We start from the raw sequence: 24,725 nt of genomic DNA on the forward strand, positions 1-24,725 counted from the left end.
GGACTATTTGTGATGTTGGGGGTAGATAAAGTATTCAGTTTCCACGATTTCTTACATAATCTGATGATAACATGGCTTCCTGCCACAAGAAAGTGAAAAGCCCACATACAGCATGAAACACTGCAGAACAATGCTGCTGGAGGTTTTTTATACAAAGAAGAATTGCTTCATAACGAATATCATCCAGCCTGGTATGCTAGGCAATTGTCACCACTACAAACTATACATGCTTCAGTTTGATGCAGTAATTATTGTCATACACATTCCTAGAAGTTGTCAAAAAGTTCTCACTTGCATTGCTGCTTTCTGACTTATTCTGTTGCGGTTGTCAACATTTATTGCTTGAAGTAGAGTGGGGCATTGTATTGGAGCCACTGTATTATATTCCATTCTTGAACTTTGTTATTTCATGGTGCGATGAAGTTTGAGGGGTGACCTTAAGAGTTTATAAAATCACGAGAGGATTAGACAAGGTCTTAACGTGAGGGTAAGGGAGTTTAAAGCTAGAAGCCATAGGTTTTAAGTGAGAGGGAAAGATTTAAAAAGGAACCTGAGGGGAAACATTTTCCACACAAAGGGTCATGTTTATATGGAATGAATTGCCAGAGGAACTAGTAAATGCAGGTACAGTTGCAACATTCAAAAGACATTCAGACAGGTACATGAATGCTAGCGAGTTTTGAGAAGATTTGTAGCTCAGGTTGAGGTTCTGGATGTGAGTTTGCTCGCTGAGCTGGAAGGTTAGTTTTCAGACATTTCGTCACCATTCTGGGTAACATCATCAGTGAGCCTCCAATGAAGCGCTGGTGTTATGTCCCGCTTTCTATTTATCTGGTTAGGTTTCCTTGGGTTGGTGATGTCATTTCCAAAACAAAACAAACGTCATCAACAAAATACCTTGCAAGAACTGTGACAAACACTACATTGGACAAACTGGCAGAAAGCTAGCCACCAGAATACACGAACATCAACTCGCCACAAAACGACATGACCCACTATCACTCGTATCCTTACATACAGATAAGGAAGGACACCATTTTGATTGGGACAACACATCCATCCGAGGACAAGCCAAACAGAGACACACACGAGAATTCCTAGAAGCATGGCATTCCAACCGGAACTCCATCAACAAACTCATTGAGCTGGAGCCAATCTACCATCCCCTGAGAACAAGAACAGGAAATGACATCACCGACCCAAGGAAACCTAACCAGATAAATAGAAAGCGGGACATAACACCAGCGCTTCATCGGAGGCTCACTGATGATGTTACCCAGAATGGTGACGAAATGTCTGAAAACTAACCTTCCAGCTCAGTGAGCAAACTTACATCCAGGTACATGAATAGGAAAGGCTGAAAGAGATACGGGCCAAATGGACTAGTTTAGTTTGGGAAACTTGGTTAACATGGACAGATTGGATCAAAGGGTTATGACTCTAAAATCAGATTAATCCCATACAAATATTGTTCACAAACTTGGGCTTGATCCCTCTCATTAATTCAAAGGGTTATGACTTTAAAATCAGATTAATCCCATACAAATATTGTTCACAAACTTGGGCTTGATCCCTCTCATTAATTCAAAGGGTTATGACTTTAAAATCAGATTAATCCCATACAAATATTGTTCACAAACTTGGGCTTGATCCCTCTCATTAATTCAAAACTCTCCAAGTACCCATTTGTTTTGTTCCCTCTCCCTTTTAACAAAACCTTGCCCACTTCACTCAAGTGGACATTAAACTCACTGGCCTACAGTTACAAGAAATATCCTTGTACCCTTGCTTGAAAAAGAATTTTTTTCTTTCCCTTTAGCCTTTAATATCAGGGTAAGATTGGGGAAGTTTGGCTACTACCAGCTCCACCTCCACTACCTTTAGAAACCTGGGATGCTGGCCATCTGGGCAATTGAAATATCCACCAAATATAGCCAGAGGCCACATAGCCATTGAATCTGTATTGACTGCAAAGTGAATTTCCCAGCATCTGACCTGAATCCTCTAAATTAGAACTATGCACCCACAGGGAAGGAGCTTTCAAAAGTTCACGACAGCTAATACTCAAGGTAGTACAACAGCAAAATTCTCTGGATGCTGCAAAAACCTGGTAATTGGTTGTGAACAAAAGCTACTGACATAAAACATACTTCTATACACACATTGCCTGACCTGCTGAATATTTCCAACTTTTTTCTAAAATTTCTAAACTTTACCAAATGCTGCTGTGATTGAGCTGACACATTTCCCTATGCTCTAAAGTGGAAAGGAAGGTGTATAACATTCAAATACAAATGTCATAGAATCAGAGATTTCTATTAAAAATATAGAAACTGTTGATTCTACAACATTTATCTTTGAACACTGCTCACCTTAAACCTTTCTCTCTACTCTTGAACATAGAGATATTTTCTGGTGCTAACATTTTAAATGTGTCAACTTGGTCGCAACAGCATTTGGCAAAAGATTTGGAAATATTTGACAAGTCAGGCAATGTGTTTATTGGGGCACGTTTAATGTCAGTAACCTTTCATGAGAACTGCCTGCTAGATTTCCAGCATCTACAGTATTTGGTTGATGTAGTATTGTGAACACTTGAAAGGTCTTTCTGTGACTGCGCAATTCTAATTTAGAGAATTCAGCCAGATGGTAGCTCTCCTCTTCTATTTTGGTCAGATGGTGGTTGAGGTCTGACACTCACTATCCAAAAATGATGGTAGAAGCAGAAATCCACAACTCATTTAAAAAGGTGTCTGGATATGCATGCCAAATATTGTCATGACAGAAAATGTTAACAAAATAACAGAAAACAGAGGTGGCCAATTCCTGTAACCAACCACCCTTAAAGCACCGAGTTGTCAGATCAGAATAATAGTGAATTGTGAAAACTTGAATAACACACAACTTTTTTGAAAATCTTACACTGTTGGTCAATACAAAGCACACAACAGAAGTGCTGAAAATAAGATATGGCTGTGTTGAGAAATGGACCAAGAAATGATTGTTGCCACCCTCCGCTAAATCGTTGACCCTGAACTGCTCTGCCCCTGTGGTACTGTGAGCAGTTCTACTTCCCTTCCTGAAGAAAGGATCCACTTGTCAAAGGAGGAGTGATGCAGCGGCGTATGAGGTGGATTCTCCAGAGCAATGCCTCTACAAAAGACCACTTGTCATTAATTAACTTTCCTCTCAGTATAATTAGTAAGTTCCCCTCAAAATGATATTCTGGCAAATTGTCCTGATGAGTTCAAGATGAACAGCTTTGACACGATGTGGCTTTCTTCAGCAATATACAAATTCGGTCCTAGGAAATATCTATTTGGATATTTATTTTTTTCAAATTGAGAATCAAGTGACAAAGGTTTATCACTTTAACAAGGCCACAGGGTGTGGAAGCATGTTTCAGAGACATTTATTCTGACGGAATTGCCAGAGCAGTAACGTTCTGCCACTAGAAGCCCCATTACCCTTCTACAAGAGGGAATAGATCAACATGTAAAGTAAAAGACGACAGACAGCAACGCAGAAAAGCAGGGTGCAAGGGCTGGTTTTTGGCTGCTTCTCTAAATAGCTAGCACAGCATAACAAGAGAAACAGATCCATCTGTGCTGCTGAATTCTCTATTCCTAAACAAGAAGTGTACCACAACGTGACTTCCATTAGTCAAAATGGAATGATCTTAGCTGTGGCAATCTGGAATAGCAAGGCTAAGCAAAATCACATGCTAGATTGTTCCAAGAGAACCATATTTTGAGACTACAGTGCAAAGAGTATTGGGATCAACACAGGCTCACACAATGAGGTGGGTTATAATTTTGCTGCAATATGCCTAGGATTTGTGGTCAGGTTCGGCAGAAGTGTCAGCAGCCTCCAAGTGGAGAAAACTTGGCTCAAGAAAGAAAGGAAACATTGTCTGTACTTGGAGTTTAGAAGGATGGTGGATTGGGTGGGGGGAGCATCAATTTGATTGAAACTTACACAATATTGGGATGCCTGGATAGAGTCGAAGCTACCTCCACTACTAAGAGATGAGGGCCCAAAGGCACAGCCTCAGAGTGAAGGGAAGACCCTTTAGAGCTAAGATGAAAAGGAATTTCTTCAGCCGGACACCAGTGTATTTGTGGAACTCACTATCGCAAAAGGCTGTGGAGGCCAAGTAATCAAGCATCTTTAAGACAGAGATTGATAGGTTCTTGGTTAACAAGGGGACCACAGCTTACAGGGAACAGGCAGGAGAATGAAGCTGAGAAACACATCAGCCATGACTGAATGGCAGAGCAGACCTGATGGGCTGAATGGGCTACTCCTATATCTTACTGTCTCACAGTTGGCTAGATGTACCAAGTGGATAATACAGCTTGGCTTCCTCCAGAGGTCCTCTGCATCACTGGTGCCAGTCTTCAGTAAATTAAATTCGCTCCATGTGGTATCAAGAAACATCGGAGGTACTGCATGCAGCAGCAAAAACTGGGTGGGTCCTGACAATACTCCAGCAATAGTACTGAAGACTGGAGCTCCACAACTTGCAAAACTCCTAGCCAAGATTACAAAGTGTAGAGCTGGATGAACAGAGCAAGCCAAGCAGCATCTTAGGAGCAGGAAAGCTGACGTTTCAGGCCTAGGCCCTTCATCAGAAAAAGGTGTAGGCCCGAAACGTCAGCTTTCCTGCTCCTAAGATGCTGCTTGGCCTGCTGCGTTCATCCAGCTCTACACTTTGTTATCTCGGATTCCCCAGCATCTGCAGTTCCCATTATCTCTGATACACTCCTAGCCAAGCTGTTCCAGCGCAGCTACAACAATGGCATCTACCCAACAATGTGGAGAAGAGTCACTGGACTTGAAATGTTAACATGGCTTTCTCCCAACAGATGCTGCCAGACCAGCAATTCCTGTTTTTGTGACATGTGGGCGGTTGCTCAGTTACGTCTTGCTCAAAAAACAGAAGTAATTGAACCTGGCCAATTACTATCCATTCACATTCATTTTAATTGTCAATAAAGTGACATCAGGGCAACATTTGAATAAGTGTGACATTAAGGAGGCAAATTAATTCAATGGGAATCAGGAGTAAACTCTTCAATGGTTGGAGTCATACTGTGTGAAAAGTAAGAAGGCTGAGGCTATGGGGAGTTAGATAATCTAAGCCCTGAGAATTATCCCAAACTCGTGCAATGGTCATGTCTTGGGCCTGATAATCTTCAGTTGCTTCAGTAAGTGAGAAGTGGGAATATTCACTGATTTTAAGATCGCAATCTTCAGTGATACTGAAGTAACCCACATCTGTATGCCACAAGACTTGGATAACATCAGGTTTGGGGTGTCAAGTTGCAAATAGCATCATGGCACAGAAATTCCAATGACCATCTCCAACCAGAGAGAATCTAACCATTGTTCATTGATTCTCAATGGCAATACCATTCCTGAAAACCCCAGCATCAACATTCCAGGCATATATACACTTTGGCTAAAACAGCACGTCAGAGGCTTGGAACTCTGTAAAGAGTAACTCACCTCTTGACTCCCCAAAGCCTGTCCACCATCTATAAAGCCCAAGATGGGAGGGTGATGGAATAATCCCTACTTGACTAGATGAGTACAACACTCAAGACGTTTGGCACCATTCAGATCAAAGCAGCCCACTTGATCAATATTCTATCCTTCATCTTACATATCCACTCCCTCCACCACCTGCATGCAGTGGCAGCATTTGACAAGATACACAGCAAAATTTGCTAAGCTTTTGTCCACAGCAACTTCCAAAACCACAATCTTTACCACCTGGAAAGACAGGAAGGGATGACGCATACCAAACTGTCACCCAAGTTCCCCTCAAAGTCACACTCATCATGACTTGCGAGTATGCCATTGTTTCAAAATCCTAGAACGGACTTCCTAACAGCACCGTGGGTGCAGCTACAGATGATCACAGAGTCCTTACAGTTTGGCACCATCAAGTTCATACTGACTCACCCTCCTAATCAATCCCTGGAACCCTGCATTTGCCATGGCTAATCCACCCGGCTGGCATATTCCTGGACACTATGGGTAATTTAGCATGGCCAATCCACTAATCTGCGCACCTTTGTATTGTGTGAGAAACCAGAGCAGCCGTAGAAACCGGTGCAGTCATGCAGAATGTGAAAACTCCACATGGACAGTCACCCAAGGCTGGAATTGAGTCTTGGTCCCTGGTGCTAACAATTGAGTCACTGTACCACTCCAGATGGACTGCAATGGTTCAAGAAGACTGTTCACTACCACCTTCTTACTGTAATTTGGGTTGGTCAGCAACTGATCACATTGCCAGTGACAGTCACTCCCCAAGAAGAAATAATAAATCCCTGATGGTACAGGAACTGGACTAGTCTCTTCCACCCATCATTTATTGGGAGAAGCAACTTATACAAACTACTTTATGGTGAAAATTTGATGCAATGGTTTCTAATTTGATATACAACCTTTTAACTCATTGAAACTTGCCTTTTACACACCAGTAACTTTTGAGGAATAGAAACCTTTGAGCAAAACAAAGTTTACCTAGAAATAAAAACATAGAACTGCTGTTAACTTGATAGTATTTTCTAAGACGTTTTACAGGTGCATTACAGAACAAAAGATATCACTGAGCAATGACAGGAATTAAGACATGTGACCAAAAATATGGTAAAGAAACAGGTTTGTGTCTTGATCATTGACAACTGCATAGGTTCAAGTGGCCTCATTTGGTGCCCTAAATGACTCTCAAGGATGAAAGGAAGGTAGAATGTCAGAGGAAAGAGAATAGGCAAGGGTATTCCAAAGTTCAGAGCTCTGGCAACTTAAGGCATAGTCACCAGTCATGCAGTGATTAGGATTATTCAAAAGTTAGAAATTAGAGGAATACAGATATCTCAGATGGTTGTATAGCTGAATTAGGTTTCACAGATAGGGAGGACAAGTCCGTGGAGAGATTGAATAAAAAGGTGGAGACTTTTAAAATCAAGGTGCAGCTTTGGAAAAAAGGCTTTTATTATATGCATATTTCCTTATGACTTGTGAACAAATGTCAAGCTCTCCAATCAGACAAGTGCAAACATCTGGGAGTAAAATTGGGTGCAAACAAAGCCACTACTTAACAAATGAAGAGAACTCATTCGGAAAGATTTGGTATCAGCACTGCTGGATGTGATGCATCCCAAAAACTGCTCATTTTCACAAGTGCTCTGGACTATTATGTTCCTGTCAGCTGAATACACATCATTAAACTCAACACTACCTAAATTGATCTTTCATGCTTGCATGACTGGATATTCCTCCCACATACACCGTCCCCCTCAGTGAGCAACTAAACTATGTACGTCTGGTTATCATCTGAACTTAAATCACTGATCTGCGTCCACTTTGCAATCTCTGATTCAATGTCTCACTGTTATCATTGACTTTGGTCCTTCCTTCACACCCATAAATCCAGCAGCTTCCAGCACTGGGACCAGTTCAATTTATGATAACTAGATTCCAAACTGGGAAAAATAAACGGATTGGTTTTGTTGCATTTCTGGGAGGGGGTGAAAGCAGGCAAGTAATTTCAGAGCAAATTTTTTCTTCCCCTTTCTATCTATAGTTTGTTAGAAAATAAACCTGGACACGAGACTGCAGTGTATGATGGAAAGTTGCAAGAATTTAACAGCACGGTTTAGCGGGTAGCTTGCTTGTCAGAGTCAACAGTTGTAGGGTCGCTCCAGAGTACAGTACAAAATCTAGGCAAACATTTCAGCATTTTGGGACCTCTGCATCGTCTGATGTGCTGACTTGCAGATGGAATGTCAACTTGAGGCATCAAAAGGCTTAGTTTGAGGCATGAGAAAAACCCATGACATGGTTTCAGGAGAAGCAGGGGAACTACAAACTGTATTCTTGTCAATATTTCTTCCACAAACTAAACTAACACTTCAGATACCAGATGATCTGGTCATCTGCTGCAAGACTATGCAAATTGGAGGCTGCCTCCTCTGAACTACTACTCACTGAACCCACTACTCTTCAGGGTCACTTCACTACCTTTAAAAATGTTTTGAAATGCCTGGATCACACAGAAGTCTACAAAATTGAAGGTTCTTTCTTCCCCCTGGAAATTATGATTTATGGTAGTTTCTCCATGCTAAACAGAAGTGGGTCAATTTATTTTTAAAGTTCACAGTCCAAATGGTTTGAAAGGAAGCTACCCGTGTTGATGTTATGATTGCTATGTTGTCGTTCACTACATACTGCACTGTTTCTTGGAAGCAGGCTAGGGATGAGCAGGGCGTGTAGAGATCCCCCATGCATTAAGAGTGTATGAGTGCATCACGCAGTGGCATGTGCACCGAGCACAGTGCTGGAAGAAAAAAATGAATCTAGAGACAAACTTTAAATCCAAATTGGGAATGGATTTGAAGAAGGTGCTTTCAGCTGAAACCAGAGAGAAAACTAAAGTGTTCCTGATGAACCTACTGAAATTGTCAATAAAATCCAAACTACTTTCCGGCATGTGCATGTTAAATGGCAGACAGACTCAAAAGGACTGAATTATCTACTTCAAGTTCTCACATTCTGTTCAGTTGCCTGGCAAGTCACTCAGTTTTAACCAGCCTCAACCTTATCCTCTTAAGGTAACCAGAAATGGACAATAAACGGGAGTTTTCCAGTGTCAGCCACGCCCATAAAGCCAAAACAAATCTCCATGAAACCACTAAGGGGGAGTTCTGTGCTAAATTTCTGTGGTTTACAAGTGATTCAGGGCAGCACTGAACACTAACAAGGCATCCTTGAAGCAGTAGATCGTATCGCAGCATCGCCTTGAGAACATGAAAATGTTAAATGTTTGTTTGTTCAGATGATATGACAGTGCTATCACGAGTAGAATCAGGGATTCGTAGAGCTGTGTAGATTTTATGTGGCTAATGAGCTTTTGTATGGTGTCAGAAAGATCATAATGGGAGAGCAGCAAGTTCTTCTGGTGTACTGGTTGATTTAACTCTGGCTGTGTTGTGTCATCTCGTTGCGTTCTGTTGCAGAGTAAACAGCAGATTGTGCTTTTTGGATACCTAAAAAGCACAATCTGCTGTTACCTCTGCAATAGACCACAACAAGACGACATAACACAGTCAGACACGCTAGTCACCCTCCCGTACATCAGGGACATATCTGAAATCACTGCAAGACTACTTAGACCCCTAAGTATCAGGGTAGTCCACAAACAACCACCCTGCGATAGCTACTGCCGAACGTCAAAGACACAATACCCACAATCAATAAAACTAATGTAATATACAAAACACCATGCAAGGACTGTGAGAATCAGTACACAGGCCAAACTGGAAGAAAACTGGTAATAAGGGTACACAAACACTAACTAGACACCAAGAGACATGCAACTAGCCAACGAGAGAGGCCAATTCTCACCAGTCTCAATACACATGGACATAGAAGGACACGAATTAGACTGGGAACACATCCATAATAACACATGCCAGGGAATTCCTGGAGGCCTGGAATTCCAACCGGAACTCCATCAACAAACACATTGAACTGGGCCCGATATACCAACCACTGACAAACAGAACCAGAAGTAGTACTGAACCACCCCAGCAAACTGATACATATAAATAACAATCTGGACAGAACACCAACACTTCACTGGAGGTGCACAAATGATGTTACCTAACAGGGTGATGAAACATCTGCAATCAAACACACCGGCTTGGCGAGCAAGTCTGCAACCTCATCCATGACCTCAGCTACAAATCTTGTCAAAAAATTTAGACTGTGTTCCTGATGGTTCAGCTGCGCAATAGGGTGATATAGATCCACACAGCCCAGCAAGACACTGGTGTGTGCAGCGTCAGCTGTAGTGATGTTACAACAGCTCTTGATGCCTTTACTAGTGAGAGATAGATTAGTCAGAAACTGTTCACTTGCCCTGTTATAATCCTTGCCAGAGGGCCAGCACGAACACTGGCCGGTCACAGCATTGTATGGAGTCAGAAAGATCATAATGGGACAGCAGTGAGTTCTTCTGGTGCACCGGTTGATTTAACTCTGGCTGTGGTTATCAGATGGTTGCCAGTATCCACAGCCAAAGCTCACATAAGTTAGTAGCTGCCCAGGCGAGAAGGCAAGTGCAACAATTAGCCTCTCCCTTGTTATTTCTATTCATTATTATTTCCTGTTACTTTTGAGTAACTGGAAGTTTTATGTAGATGTTTTATTTGTTTGATGCATAAATGGATGCTTTGATAGTCAGTCCTGCAGCTAGACCGACACCCATAACTGAAACATTACCTTCAAAGAACTGAAAAACTGCTGATTCAACCAAATGACTTGTAATTTCTCCATGCGACATTCAGCATACAGACTGGGACTCACCGAAGTGGGAAGTCAGTAATACTTAAAGATTAAACAGTTTAATCTTTATCAAAGTTACTGAAATAGAGGGTTAAGATGACAAACGTTAAGGGATAATGACTGTGAAGATCCCTGATCAATGTGTTATAAACTGGGTCAAGACAAGGTTGAAACTGCACAAAAGGAGGCCATTTGCTTCAAGTCAAATCAGAGCTATGGACTCTAATTATGTTCTCTTCTGTGCTAACTGAACTTAATTTTTAAACACTTTAAATGCTGTTACTGTGTCAATCATCCCATTTCAGAAAGCATTCTCTGTTCTATAAACTTCAGAGCAAAATCCTCTCTTTTCACTATAAATATAAATCCTAGCATAGATAAAGTCGTTATGTTAACGTAAAAAAAGACAAAATGATTTCCCTTCATTGGAGAAAAGTTGACGAATAGATACTTTGTATTAAATAATGTTTTGTCGCTTTATAAAATACTTTATCAGGCATTTTCATTATAGAATATAATTCAATCCTGATAAAGTGCGAGCAAAGCGTACAGAGGTCACATCATCAAAAACTCCATCAGCTGACTGAGCCAGTCAATGTAGAAAACCAGTGACCTATGTAGAAAACCAGTGACCTATGTAATAGGTAGTTCGTGACAGTGACCCTGAAGGGAAATGTCAAAACTGGTTACTGTTACTTGAGTTGGAAGACTTTTAATAGCTTTTAATTCTCCTAGCCAGATTGTTATCCACTCCTTTGTCAGTCCAACTGTTCTTGTCTCTCTTTGGGCTCTATCCTCACCTATTGTTTACTCCTTACTCATTCCCTGCACCCTATCTTCTGCATACAAACTGACATTATCCTAGCTACCATTAGTTCTGAGGAAGGGCCACTCCATGCAAAATATTAACTCTGATTTCTCTTGCAGATGCTGCCACACTACTGAGATTTTCTAGCAATTTCTGTTTTTGTTACTGATAGTTGATACTGTTTTGAGAAAAAAATGTGATTTGAAATTGTGATTACAGCAACAGATTGTATTGACTGCTGAGACTGCATGAGACATCACACCTATTCACATCTCAAATGTGTCATCGTCACGTATAATAGCTCCAAACAAACATGATGTATTCTGTCAGCTCGACTGGTAGAGACCTTCCTCTCATAATTCAACACTCCCTTCATTCCATTTATCTGATCATTGAGTCTATAGGTCACATTGCTATATTATCCATGTTCCTTAATTCATCGATCATAAGAAACTTCTTCAGCCAGACAGTGGTGAATCTATGGAATTCATTGCCACAGAGGGCTGTAGAAGCCAGGCCATCGTGTATATTTAAGACAGAGGTAGATAATTTCTTGATTGTCAAGGGGATCAAGGGTTAAGGGGAGAAAGCAGGACAATGAAGTTGAGAAACTTATCAGCCAGAATTGAATGGTAGAGCAGATCTGATGGGCCAAATGGCCTAATTTCAGCGTCTATGTCTTACGGACCACATAACGTCTTTTAAACTCTAGACCCTTATAGTGGTAACTTGTGACTTTCTGACTTTTTTTGTCATTACTCTGAAGGTAAGACACTTTAGTGGATCAGTCTTCATCTGTTCCCAAGGAGATAGCAGGCTGAAGCTGGGTAGATAGGGAATGAGGAAGATGATAAAACAAAACAGCTTCTGAACAGACATATAGCAAGAACTGCAGATGCTAGAGTCAGAGATAACAAAGTGTGGAGCTGGAGGAACATAGTAGGCCAGGCAGTATCAGAGGAGCGGGAAAGCTGACATTTCAGGTCGGGACCCTTCTTCAGAACAGATCTGCCTGAGGGATCAGATGCAGTGGCTTGGTGAGAAAAACTATTTCTATAAAATTCAATGTCATGACCTCAGGGGACAACAAGAACACCTGGACTGAGGATGGAGGACAGCAGAAACTAAACACTGGTGCAGCCAAATCTGGGACTGTCTGATGGAAAAGTGTTCATTCTGGCAGCTACCAGGCACTCCACTGTAAGTGATCATAAAAGATAAAGTGCTAGGTTCAATTCTGAAAGGTGAAGATCAAGTCAACAGAGATTGTGTGTCAAAGCTGAGCTTATTTTGATACATGCACATAAGGACACAAGGTAAGGGAAACAATACGCATTATTTACAATGTGCATTTTTGGGGGATAATTGATCAGAAACTTTCTTGAGGACTCATGGTTACTGAGGCAGTGGCCTAAATCTGTTGGGTACAAATTGCTACAACAAAATTATCCTTTTAAGTGCATTCCTTGGAGGGAAATTCAGAAATTCAATAAGAACATGTTTGGAGATGGGAATGAGTTTTTTTTTATTATTCACTCATATGATATGGGTGTCATCAGCTAGGCCAACATTTAGTACCCACCACTAATTGCCAAGAGAGCAGTTAAGGGTCAACTAGACTCCAAGGGTCTGGAGTCACATGTAAGCCAAACCAGGTAACAGCAGATTACTTCCCTAAAGAACTTACTGAACCAGATGAATTTTTCTCCACAATTGACAATTCAAGACTTTTAAAAAAAAATTCAAACCACCATTTGCCATTGTGAACCTAAGTTCCTCGAACACTACTTGGGTTTCTGAATTGATAGTCTAGTGATAATATCACTAGCCCAGCACCTTCCCACATGTCACATAGCTTCAGGTATTTTACACCTTGATGCCTGTGTCCAATTGTTTCATTTGTTAAAAACTGCTTGAGGAATTGGAGAGAGATAGGAGGAACTGCAGATGCTGGAGAATCTGAGATAACCAGTTGTTGAGCTGGATGAACACAACCGGCCAAGCAGCACCAGAGGAGCAGAAAAACTGACGTTTCTGAAGAAGGGTCTAGGCCTGAAATGTCAGCTTTCCTGCTCCTCTGATGCTGCTTGGCCTGCTGTGTTCATCCAGCTCTACACCTTGTTATCGCTGAGGAATTGGTGACCTGACTTAAGCACCAAGGAGAAAACTTCACAGAAGTGCAGAAAAACATCCAGTCAGCTTACCTTCTTATTATGTGGACTTGTTACTTCTCACTGGCCTTATACCTCAGACAGGGTACCAAAACATTCCCCACTGGGAATTTCAGCTTTTATTGAAAAAGGGAAGGATCCTTTAGGGCAGAAGTGGGGAAAAAAGAACAGTAGAAGAGACAGTGCTGTGCAGACAATCACATGGTAACTGACAGCAGAAGTGTCAGTGTACTGTGGTGTACAACCAAATCCTTTGTTCTCCAAAAGCCCAGAAATGTCTGATTCCTTACTGATAGGACTAAGTAAACATACTTCACTGCAATTTCCTCCAGAATTTCCCATTGCTTTGGATGGTTCATAACCGATGTAGCTAAGAAAAGCATGTTATCAAGTAGAAACTCTTAATCACATGGGAAATAGATCTAACCAAGATAAGGCTTGCCTCCCTTGCACTGCTGACTCAGGATGAAAGTCATGAGCCTGATGTTCTGGAGGAAACCAGGCCAGTGAGAATCCAGATAGGGATATGAACTAGGGATCAGTGAATTTGAAATCTAAAGCTGCAACACCAGATACTCTGTCAAACTTATCCAATCCAACACCCACTTCATCATGCAGAAACAATTCAATTGACTGATTATGATTGAATTGATACTTTTCTAGATAAATATTGCAAAATCAAAATTCAAACAATGAGAAAAAAATGGAAACACATAGAAATAGTTTGTGACAAAGAGTCACTTACACCATGGTTTTCCAATCAATAATCAGCCTGAAGATCTCAGGTTAAACAAACTCAAAAATTTCTGGTTTGAGTTGGGCTTAAATGATTTAAAGAGATGGTGTGGCCAAATGAATCTAGGTGTTGGATTCCCTGTACACGTTGGGCAGGTTTAGTAGATTTACAGAGCAAATGTCCCTCTGCAAGGTTATATACATTCCCAAGCTAGTATTAATTCATAAAAAAAATGAAAAATGATTTAAATTACTTAACTTCGTGGGTTTTTTTTAATATAATCACTCAAGCTGCCTCAAGATTCAATTTGACCAAATCACACCTCAGCTGAAAAATTGTTACATTTTCTGGCCAAAACTGCAAGATTTCACTGTTTCGGGAAGGTCGTTTACTTCTCTAGTGGCACAGGCAGATTTCAGATATCGATCCAGGTCAAAAAACATTTAAGTTTTAAGAAACTGTCAACTCCACAGCAGTGAAACTAAATTACAATGGTGCAAGACAGTTTTAGTCATTTTCACAGGTTCAGGTAGAATACTGCACAAACAAAGTGAAAACGGTAACTGATAAAACTATTTTCATCAGTCTTATACTTGACTACCACTTCTGAATACATCAAAAAAAATCTAAGTGGAAAACACATTGACATTCTATCACTCTGCCTGAGTCTGCTGATTCATGGGAAAATGTTACTTCAGCAAACCTGGACCCAACTGGGCAATTTCCACATTGACCCCAAAGCAGAAGCATCTTTCTTCATGGTTAATTTGTCACAGCACTAACTGTCCACAACAGATGTTCACAAAAGGCAGCACAATTGTTCAATTTTACCTCTGTTTTCAATTCTGTGATTTGGTCCTTCAGCTCACGAATTATCTGATTGGAGTCGGAGTTGTTCAGTTGGCCTTGAATCCGTCCTTCTTCTCTCTTTGAAGCAGAAAACAAACAAGCAATTGGTGAAAAGGTTTCTCGACCCTAAATATTTTGGGCACTGTTACATTTTGTTTTCCAGTCTGTCCAACTGATTAGCCTCCTCAGTTAGTGATGCTGTTTCACTCAATTCAACATTTTCTGTTCTTCTTACATGGAACTTCGGCATCAGTGGCAAGGCCAATATTTACTACCATCCCTAATTGCCTCAGAACCAAAAGGACTTGCTAGGGCCATTTCAGAGAGGAGTTAAGTCTTAACCACTTTTTTTAAACTCACAGGATATTAGCATTGCTGGCTGGACCAGGATTCTCTTGTTCTGAGGAGGAGATGGCAAGCCGCCTTCTTGAACCACTGCAATCGTGTGCTGTAGGTAGAGCACAATACCATTCCAAGTTCTATCCAGAGTCACTGGAGGAACAGTGAAGTATTTCCAAATTGGGATGGTAAAGAGCTTGAAGGGAACTTGCAGGTAGTGTTCCCATGTATCTATTGCCCTTGTCCTTCTAGATGAAAGGTGGCGATAATGGGCTTGAAAGGTGCTAAGGAGTCTAGGCGAATTTCCGCAGTGCATCTTGTATATGGTACTCATGCTTCTACCGTGCATCAGTGGTGGAGGGAGTGGATGTTTGTGATTGTGGTATCAAATTAAGTGGGCTGCCTAGTCCTGGATGATCTCAACCTTCTTGAGTGTTACTGCAGCTGCACCCATCCAGGCAAGTGACTCGTGCCTTGTAGACAGTGGACAGGCTTTGAATAGTCAGGGGGTGGTGAATTAATCATGTAAGGTTCCTAGTCTCTGATCTCCTTTTGGAGTTGCAGTACCTATGGGACTAGTCAAGTTCAGTTTTTGGTCAATGGAATCCCCCACAATATTAATATTAGAGGATGTAGTGATGGTAGTAGCACTGAACATCAAAGTGATTGTTAGATTCTCTCGTTAGAAATGGTCATTGCCTGGAACTTGTGTGACATGAACGTTACTTACCACTTTTCGACCCAAGTCTGGATATTGTCTACAACTTGTTGCATTTGGACATGGACTGCTTCAGTTTCTGAGGAATGGGGAATGGTGCTTAATATTGTGCCATCATCACTAAACATCTTCATTTCCTGGTTCAGTCCCTCCCTCAGGTACAGTCAGTCTGGCAGAATTTCATCAGGCAGCCACCTTTGGAGCAGCTGAAGACGGTTGGGCTGAGGACACCACCCAGTGGAACTTCTGTACAGATGTCCTGCAAGTGAGATAACTCATCGCTAACCACCACACAAATTCTCCTTTGTGCCAGGTTTGACTCCAAACAGCAGAGACCTTACCCCTGGTTTCCATTGACACTGGCACTGCTTTATCTACTTGATGCTAGAAACCCTAGCATAGGGTTGAAACATAGCTTTTATATAAACGGTAGTCACTCTCACCTCACTTCTGGAATTCAGTTCTTTTGTCCATGTTTGAACCAAGGCTGTAATGCAGTCAGGAACTAAATTTTTTTTCTATTAATTTGTGGGATGTGGGTCTCTGGCTTGCCAGCATTTCTTGACCATCCCGAATTGCCCTTGAGAAGGTGGTGGTGAGCTGCCTTCTTGAACCACTGCAATTCACCTTCTACAGATTGACCCACAATGCCATTAGGGAGGGAATTCCACGATTTTGACCCAGCAACAGTGAAGCAATATATTTCCAAGTCAGGATGGTGAGTGGTTTGGAGGGGAACTTGGAGGTGGTAGTGTACCCATATGTTTGATGCCTTGTCCATCTAGGTGCAAGTGGTCCTGGGATTGGGGGAGTGGATGCTTGTGGATGTAGTGCCAATTAAGTGGGCTGCTTTGTCCTGGATGGTGTCAAGCTTCTGGAGTGATGTTGGGGCTGCACTCATCCAGGCAAGTGGGGAGTATTCCATCCCACTCCTGACTTGTGTCTTGTAGGTGGTGGACAGGCTTTGAGGAATCAAGAGATGAGATACTCACTGCAGTATTCCAAGCTTCTGGCTTGTTCTTGGAGCCACTGTGTTAATATGGTCAGTCCAGATGAGTATCTGGCTATGATAACCCCTAGGGTGTTGATAGTGGGGGATTCAATGATGGCAACATCATTGAACGTCAAGGGGCGACACCATATTGTCTCTTATTGGAGATTATGACAGCCTGGCATTTGTGTAACGTGGATGTCACTTGTCTTGTCAGCTCAAGCCTGGATATTGCTGCATTTGAACACAGACTGTTTCAGTATTTGAATCGTCACAAATAGTGAACATTGCGCAATTATTGGCGAACATCCCCACTTCTGACCTTATATTGGAGAGAAGATCATTAATGAAGCAGCTGAAGATGGTTGGGCTGAGGACACTATCCTGAGGAACTCATGCAGAAATATCCTGGTGCTAAGTTGACTGACCTCCAACAACCACGACGACCTTCCTATATGTCAGGTATGATTCCAAACACAGGAGAGCTTGCCCCATGACATCCATTGACTGCAATTTTGCTAGGGTTCCTTCATGCCGCACTGTTGTCAAATGCAACCTTGATGTCAAGGGCTGTCACTCTTACCTCACCTCTGGAATTCGGCTCTTTTGTCCACGTTAGAACCAAGGATATAATGAGACTAGGATCCGAGTGGCCCTGGTGGAACCCAAACTGGTGCTGCTTGATAGTATTGTTGATGACATCTTCTATCGTTTTACTGATGATCAAGAGTAGACTGAAGGGGTGGAAAATTGGCTGGGTTAGGTTTGTCCTGCTTTTTCTGTGCAGGACATACTTGGGCAATTTTCCACATTGCCGGTAGGTACCAGTGTTGTAATAACACTGGAACAACTTGGCTAGGAGAGCAGCAAGTTCTGGAGCACAACTCTTCAGGACAATTGCCAGAATATTGTCAGGACCATAGCCTTTGCAGCATCCAATGTCTCTAGCCATTTCTTGCTATCATGTGGAGCAAATCAAATTAGCTGAAGACCGGTAACTATAATGCTGGGGAGACGGGAGGCGGCAGAGATGGATCATCCACGTGGCACTTCTGGCTGAAGACTGCTGTGAATGCTTCAGCCTTATCTTTTGCACTGATGTGCTGGGCTCTTCCATTATTGAGGACAGGGTATTCGTGGAGTTGACTCCTGAAATGAGTTGTTTAATTATCCACCAACCATTCATGACTAGATGTAGCAGGACTGCAGAGCTTAGATCTGATCCAGTGGTTGTGGGATCACTTAGCTCTGTCTATCACTTGCTGATTTTGCTGTTTGGTGTGCAAGTAGTCCTGCTTGGTGGCTTCACCAGGTGTACACTTCATCTTTAGGTATGCCTGGCGCTGCTCCCGGCATGCCCTCCTGCACTCTCCATTGAGCCAGGATTGATCCCCTAGCTTGATGGTAATGGTTGAGTGAGGGATATGCCCAGCCATGAGGTTACAGACTGTGCTAGAGTATAATTCTGCTGCTATTGATAGCCTGCAAGGGTCCCATGGATGCCCAGTCTTGAAATGCTAGATATGTGCAAAGTTTTGTCCCATTTAGCATGGTGATAGTGCCACACAACACAATGGAAGTTATTCTCAATGGTGAGCAAAGAAAGAACAAAGAAAATTACAGCACAGGAACAGGCCCTTCGGCCCTCCAAGCCTGCACCGATCCAGATCCTCTATCGAAACCTGTTGCCTATGTTTCAAGGATCTTTATCCCTCTGCTCTCTGCCCATTCAGGTATCTGTCTAGATACATCTTAAATGACGTTATCGTTCCAGGCACCCACCACCCTCTGCATAAAGAATTTTCTACGCATATCTCCCTTAAACTTTTCCCCGCTCACCTTGAAATCATGACCCCTAGTAATTGAGTCCCCAACCCTGGGGGAAAAACCTTCTTGCTATCCACCCTGTCTATACCTCTCATGATTTTGCAGACCTCAATCAGGTCCCCACTCATCCTCCATCTTTCTAATGTAAATAATCCTCATCTACTCAACCTCCCTTCATAGCTAGCGCTCTCTATACCAGGTAACTTCCTGGTAAATCTCCTCTGCACTTTCTCCAAAGCATCCACATCTTTTTGGTAATGTGGAGACCAGAACTGTACGCAGTGTTGCAAATGTGGTCAAACCAAAGTCCCATACAACTGTAACATGACGTGCCAACTCTTGTACTCAATACGCCGTCCAATGAATGAAAGCACGGCGTATACCTTCTTGACCACTCTATCGGCCTGCGTAGCGATCTTCAGGATTCAATGGACCTGAACATCCAGATCTCTCTATACAATCTTCTCCAGGGCTTTTCCATTTACTATATAATTCGCTCTTGAATTGGGTCTTCCAAAATGCATCACCTCGCATTTGCCTGAATTTGCCTCATCTGCCATTTCTCCGCCCAACTCTCCAATCTATCTATATTCTGCTGCATTCTCTGACAGGCCCCTTCACTATCTGCTGGTCCACCAACCTTCGTGTCATCTGCAAACTTGCTAATCCGACCACTTATACCTTCCTCTAAATCACTTATGTATATCACAAGTAACAGTGGTCCCAGCACAGATCCCTGTGGAACACCACTGGTCACAGGTCTCCAATTTGAGAAACCCCTTCCACTACTACTCTCTGTCTCCTGTTGCCCAGCCAGTGTTTTTAATTCATCTAGCTAGCACACCCTGGACCCCATGTGACTTCACTTTCTCCATCAGCCTACCGTGGGGAACCTTATCAAATGCCTTACTGAAGTCCATGTATATGACATCTACAGCCCCTCCCTCATCTATCGACTTTGCCACTTCCTCAAAGAATTCTATCAAGTTGGTAAGACATGACCTTCCCAGCACAAAACCAATCACTAATAAGCCCATTTTCTTCCAAATACAAATAGATACTATCCCTCAGTATCTTCTCCAACAGCTACTCCACCACTGACGTCAGGTTCACCAGTCTGAAGGCTTCATCTCCACAAGGACCGCGTTGTGGTCACTCTTACTGATACGGTCATGGACTGATGCAACTGCAGGGGACAGGTTGGTAAGGATGAGGTCAAGTATGCTTTTCTCTCTTGTTGGATCTCTCACCACCTGCTGCAGCTATGTCCTTTAGACCCGATCAGCTCGATGCGTAGTACTGCTGCTGAGCCACTCTTGGTGGTGGACATTGAAAATCCCCATCCAGAGTATATTTTGTGCCCTTGCCATCTTCGGTCCAACTATTGTTCAACAGGAAGGAGTTTTGATTCATCAGCTAAAGGGAGGATGGTGGTTTCCTTGCTGATGTTTAACCTGAAGCCATGAGACATCGTGGGGTCCAGGGTCAATGCTGACGACTCCCAGAGCTACTCCCTCCCAACTGTACATGTCTGAGCCAGCACCTCTGCTGGGTCGGTCCTTTCGATGGGACAGGACATATCCGGGGATGGTGATGGTAGTGTCTGAGACATCGTAAGATATAATTCTATGAGGATGACTGTGTTAGGCTGTTGCTTGACTAGTCTGAGAGACAGCTCTCCCAATTTTGGCACTAACCCCGCAGATGCTATTGGGGAGGACTCTGCATGGTCAACAGGGCAATTTCCGCTGTCTAGGTCAATGCCAGGTGATCTGTCCGGTTTCATTTTTTTTGAGACTTTGTAGCGATTGGTGCAACTGAATGGCTTGCTAGGCCATTTCAGAGAGCAGTTGAGAGTCAGCCACATTGCTGTGGGTCTGGAGTCACATGTAGGCCAGACCAGGTGAGGATGGCAGAATTTCCTTCCCTGAGGGACATTAGTGAACTAGATGGCTTTTTCCAACAATTGGCAATGGTTTCATGGTGATCAGTAGATTTTTAATTAGACTTTTTTAAAAAATTGAATTCAAACTCTACCATCTGCCATGGTGGAATTTGAACCTGGGCCCCTAGAACATTAGCTGGATAGTTCTTTTGTTTTTTTTTCGGATTAATAGTCTAGTGATAATACAACTAAGCCATCGCTCATCCACAGAGGCCTGTTGGACCCCAAACTGGGCGACACTGAGCAGGTTATTGCTCAGCAGGTGCCGTTTGACAGCACTGTACGTGGCACCTTCGATCACTTTACTGGTGACAGACAGTAGATTAATGGAGCAGTATTAGCCAGATTGGATTTGTCCTGTTTTTTTATATACAGACATACCTGGGCAATTTTCCACAAAGTCGAATAGATATCAGTGCTTAGCTGTCCTAAAATAGCTTGGCTAGGGCAGTGGCAACTTCTGGGACACAAGCCTTTAGAATGATTGCCAAAATGTTGTCAGGGCCAGAACCTTTGCAGTATCCAATGCCTCCAACTGTTTTGTGATATGATGTAGAATGAATCAAATTGGCTGAATACCTAGCCTGTTGATACTGGGAACCTTTGGCAAAGTTGAGATGGATCAGCAATTCTGGTTGAAGATTGTTCATAAACACTTCAGCCTTATCTTTTGGACTGGTATTCTGGGCTTCCCCAAGATGGATATATTTGTACAACCTCCGCCTCCAGTGAGTTGCTTAATTGTGCACGTTGGAGGAGGAGGAGGAGAGACACAGCGTGAGATGCAGAGAGCGCAAGACGGTGAGGGCAATTGAAGGAGGGATTAGGGGAGGGGGTTGGTTTTTCTTCATGTAGGTGGGAAATACCAATGGAAATAAAAAGACAAACATCACCAGTACCATAAAGAAGTTCTCTTGGTTCAGTCCCTCCCCTCATGTACAGCCAGTCAGGCAGGATTTCATCAGACAGCTACACCTGACATGAAGGTATTACAGAGCCTAGCCAGGGCAAAGTCTACAAAACATATGCCCCAATCCTTGATGAATGTACTGTACTAAGTATTTGAAACCACCCTATCTCTCAACAGGATTGAAGTCACTTGGCTCCCATCATCAGCCTGCAGTCTATGTGTTGGTTGCTATACCCATCCTCTTTCAGGCACACTGCCGTCCTGACAGAGGCAGCCTCTCAGTGATCACACATAGCTTTCACACTCCATTTCCACTTCCTGGCTCACACTAAAGGAGATTCACCGAGATCTCAGAACAGTAAAACAGCTTTGACGTGCTAAATCGCCTACACCTACTGCTATATTCCAAACTAGGCACTATATAAACACCGTGGAGTGAATATTTTCAGAAATAAAGTCATTTTCATCCTCATTGATTGCTACAATTGATACTGTTTAATGTAAAACGCCCTAATAACTGCTCATTTTCACAACTATCTGGAGCACTGACGTGACTATCAGCTGATCATAAGCCGACCATAAGCCATTACTCATAACACTACCAAGCGTGGTCTTTCATGCTTGCGTGACTTGAGACTACCTCCCCCCCACAACACCAACCACCTCTCAATCTGTGGTAAATGACTGAACTAAATACCTCTTATCATCCACACTCAAATCACTGATCTGGGTCCAATCTGCAAGCTCTGATTCAATGCCTCCCTATTAACACTAACATTTTCCTCACACTCAAAAATCTAGCAGCGCTCAGGACTGGTTCAGTTTCAGACTACTAGCTTCCAAACTGAGAAAAGTAAGTGGATTTAGATCAGTATTGCATTCCTGGGAAGGGCAGAAAACAGAGCAGTAATTTCACAGCAAAATCTTTCGTCCTTTTTTCACTTGCAGTTTAATACAAACCTACATTTTGCACAGCAGTGAACCACTAGGAGCTGCAGAAATTTAACAGTCATAGGTTTGCTTCAGTGGTGGGTTAACCATTGATATAAAGTAGAATGTCAGCCACAATTTGTGGCATCAACACTATGAAATCAAGAAATTAAGGATTTAATCCTAACTTCAGAAGTGTAAGTGAAAACTCCATTTGGCACTCCAGTGCTCCTGTTCTCCTGGCATGACGACAATAGAATATTAAATTCAGCCCATGTCTAATCTGTCAAAGGACCCCATGACACTATTCAAAGAGGAGGCAGGAGAGCTCGCTCTGCTGTCCAGGTCAATAATTATCAATCAATTAATAACTTAAAAAAACAGATGAGTTGATCTTCCAACCTGCTGTGGGAGCTAGCTGCTTGAAAATTGGCTGCTGGATTTCCTACATAATGGTGACTAAAATTATTTCATGGAAATGGAAGGACATAGCTATGTTCCTGGATTGTGTAGAACGCCAATAGCCAGGAATTTGCTGCCTCCCATGTTGGGAAGTTTAACCATTATTTGGACTAGATGCTGAGGTTAGCCAAGTCCAAAGAGGCAGACAAATGTTTTATAAAAATACACAAACAATTACAGGCCACCGTACAGTGCTGCTGGCATTTTATAGATAATGGGGTGACAGTTCTCTGGAGGTGTCTTCCCATTAATATGCCAGCAGGAAAGGACTCACTAAAGAAGGGCCTCGTCTAGGGACATCAGCTGTTACAGCTCCTCTCTGGAGGTGAATCCCCCACCTTCAGCTCCCAATGATAGCCCAACCACTCCTGCAGACCCCAGCAGGGAAACCTTCTCCTACAGCACCTCGAAGAGAGCTTGCCAGCCGTTCAATCAGGAAGCTACCTATGGTAATACTGCCAAGCAGATTTCAGTGCCAATAAGTGTGGGCTCAGGGCCCACTTTTACTTTGACACTGAGGTGCCAAAGCCCTCCCCAAAAGGCAGCCTTATATTAATGCAAATTCCTCCTTTTATTGCTCAAAGTGAATTGACATGACATAAACAGTCACTGGATTCAATACCCCTGAACTCAGCACAAAGAAGTGGGGAATTAAAGCTTTCATGAGTTTCATAATCTCTCTCAATTCTGACATTTTATTTTCAAGCTCATTGCATGGGCATGCTGATGGTGTGCACTGTTAAGATTTGTCAGGAATATTTAGGTTAATCTATATTTATTAACACTCAGAACAGGTTTTCAAATCTTTTGTAATATTTTTGAAATGACTGCACAGCTTATTCATTCGAATTTCTATGATCTCAGTCTTGGCCAACAGTCTAATAGAGCAACGGAATGAGTGAGGCTTGCTTTTCTAGTCAAACAGTGCATGCAACATGTGGTTAAAAACCCAGCTACATACTGAACACAGGAACGTAGCGAGTGACTCATCAGCTCTCACTACAGTCCGACATCACCCAAATTCTCAAATGAAACAGTGAAAGGTGACAGCAGATGTCAAAAGATTTTAGCATGCAAAGTCTCACCAAAATACAAACGACTTGATACACAAAACCTTTTCTGTTCTACGCATGAATATTTCAAATATGCTCTATAGAGTCTCTCTTGAAAACCCAACTAATTTCTTCCATGATCAAAACAGAAAGCACTGGAGAAATTGAGAAGATAGAGTTATCATTTCATGTCCAATGTGGCAGCCATGATAGCAGCTTCAAAAGAAATGGAAACAGCAGTGGAGAAGAACAAGTTGGCAACAACAGTGAATTTCCAACTATCCTCTGCCTTTCCTTCCATTAATTCAGACTTAACACCAGGTCACAGAAAACCACCTACTTCAGGTTTATTGAAGGACACGCATCTTATGCAGGGGCTAGAGACCTGAGAATGCACCCAAGGCTTGCTATGCTATGGTATGAAATCTCAGGAGATAGGAAGAGAGGAACAGCTCCTTGGTCAATTCTTCATTTCGCCATCATTGCTCTAAGTTGCTTAACGAGGTTACCTGTGGAGGCACGGTGGCAAGGTGGTTAGCAGTGCTGCCTCACAGCACCAGGGACCTGGGTTCGATTCCACCTTCAGGCAACTGTCTGTGTGGAGTTTGCATGTTCTTCCTGTGTC

General features: G+C 42.5%; 1 protein-coding gene across 7 annotated transcripts in view; it reads right to left on the reverse strand.

Moving 5' to 3' along the window:
* LOC125447489 (EVI5-like protein) overlaps window positions 1-24,725 on the reverse strand; it is a 291,619-nt gene that overhangs the window by 22,090 nt on the left and 244,804 nt on the right. For 6 of the 7 annotated variants that reach the window (XM_048521914.1, XM_048521910.1, XM_048521913.1 and 3 more), the window contains one exon: window positions 14,909-15,004. In XM_048521914.1, the coding sequence (XP_048377871.1) occupies window positions 14,909-15,004 (96 nt within the window). Of the gene's footprint in view, window positions 1-13,374; window positions 13,482-14,908; window positions 15,005-24,725 lie in introns of all 7 variants that reach the window. The other variant, XR_007246559.2, reaches the window with a different exon arrangement.

This window comes from Stegostoma tigrinum, chromosome 35 (assembly GCF_030684315.1).
Source record: "Stegostoma tigrinum isolate sSteTig4 chromosome 35, sSteTig4.hap1, whole genome shotgun sequence".
NCBI lineage: Eukaryota > Metazoa > Chordata > Chondrichthyes > Orectolobiformes > Stegostomatidae > Stegostoma > Stegostoma tigrinum.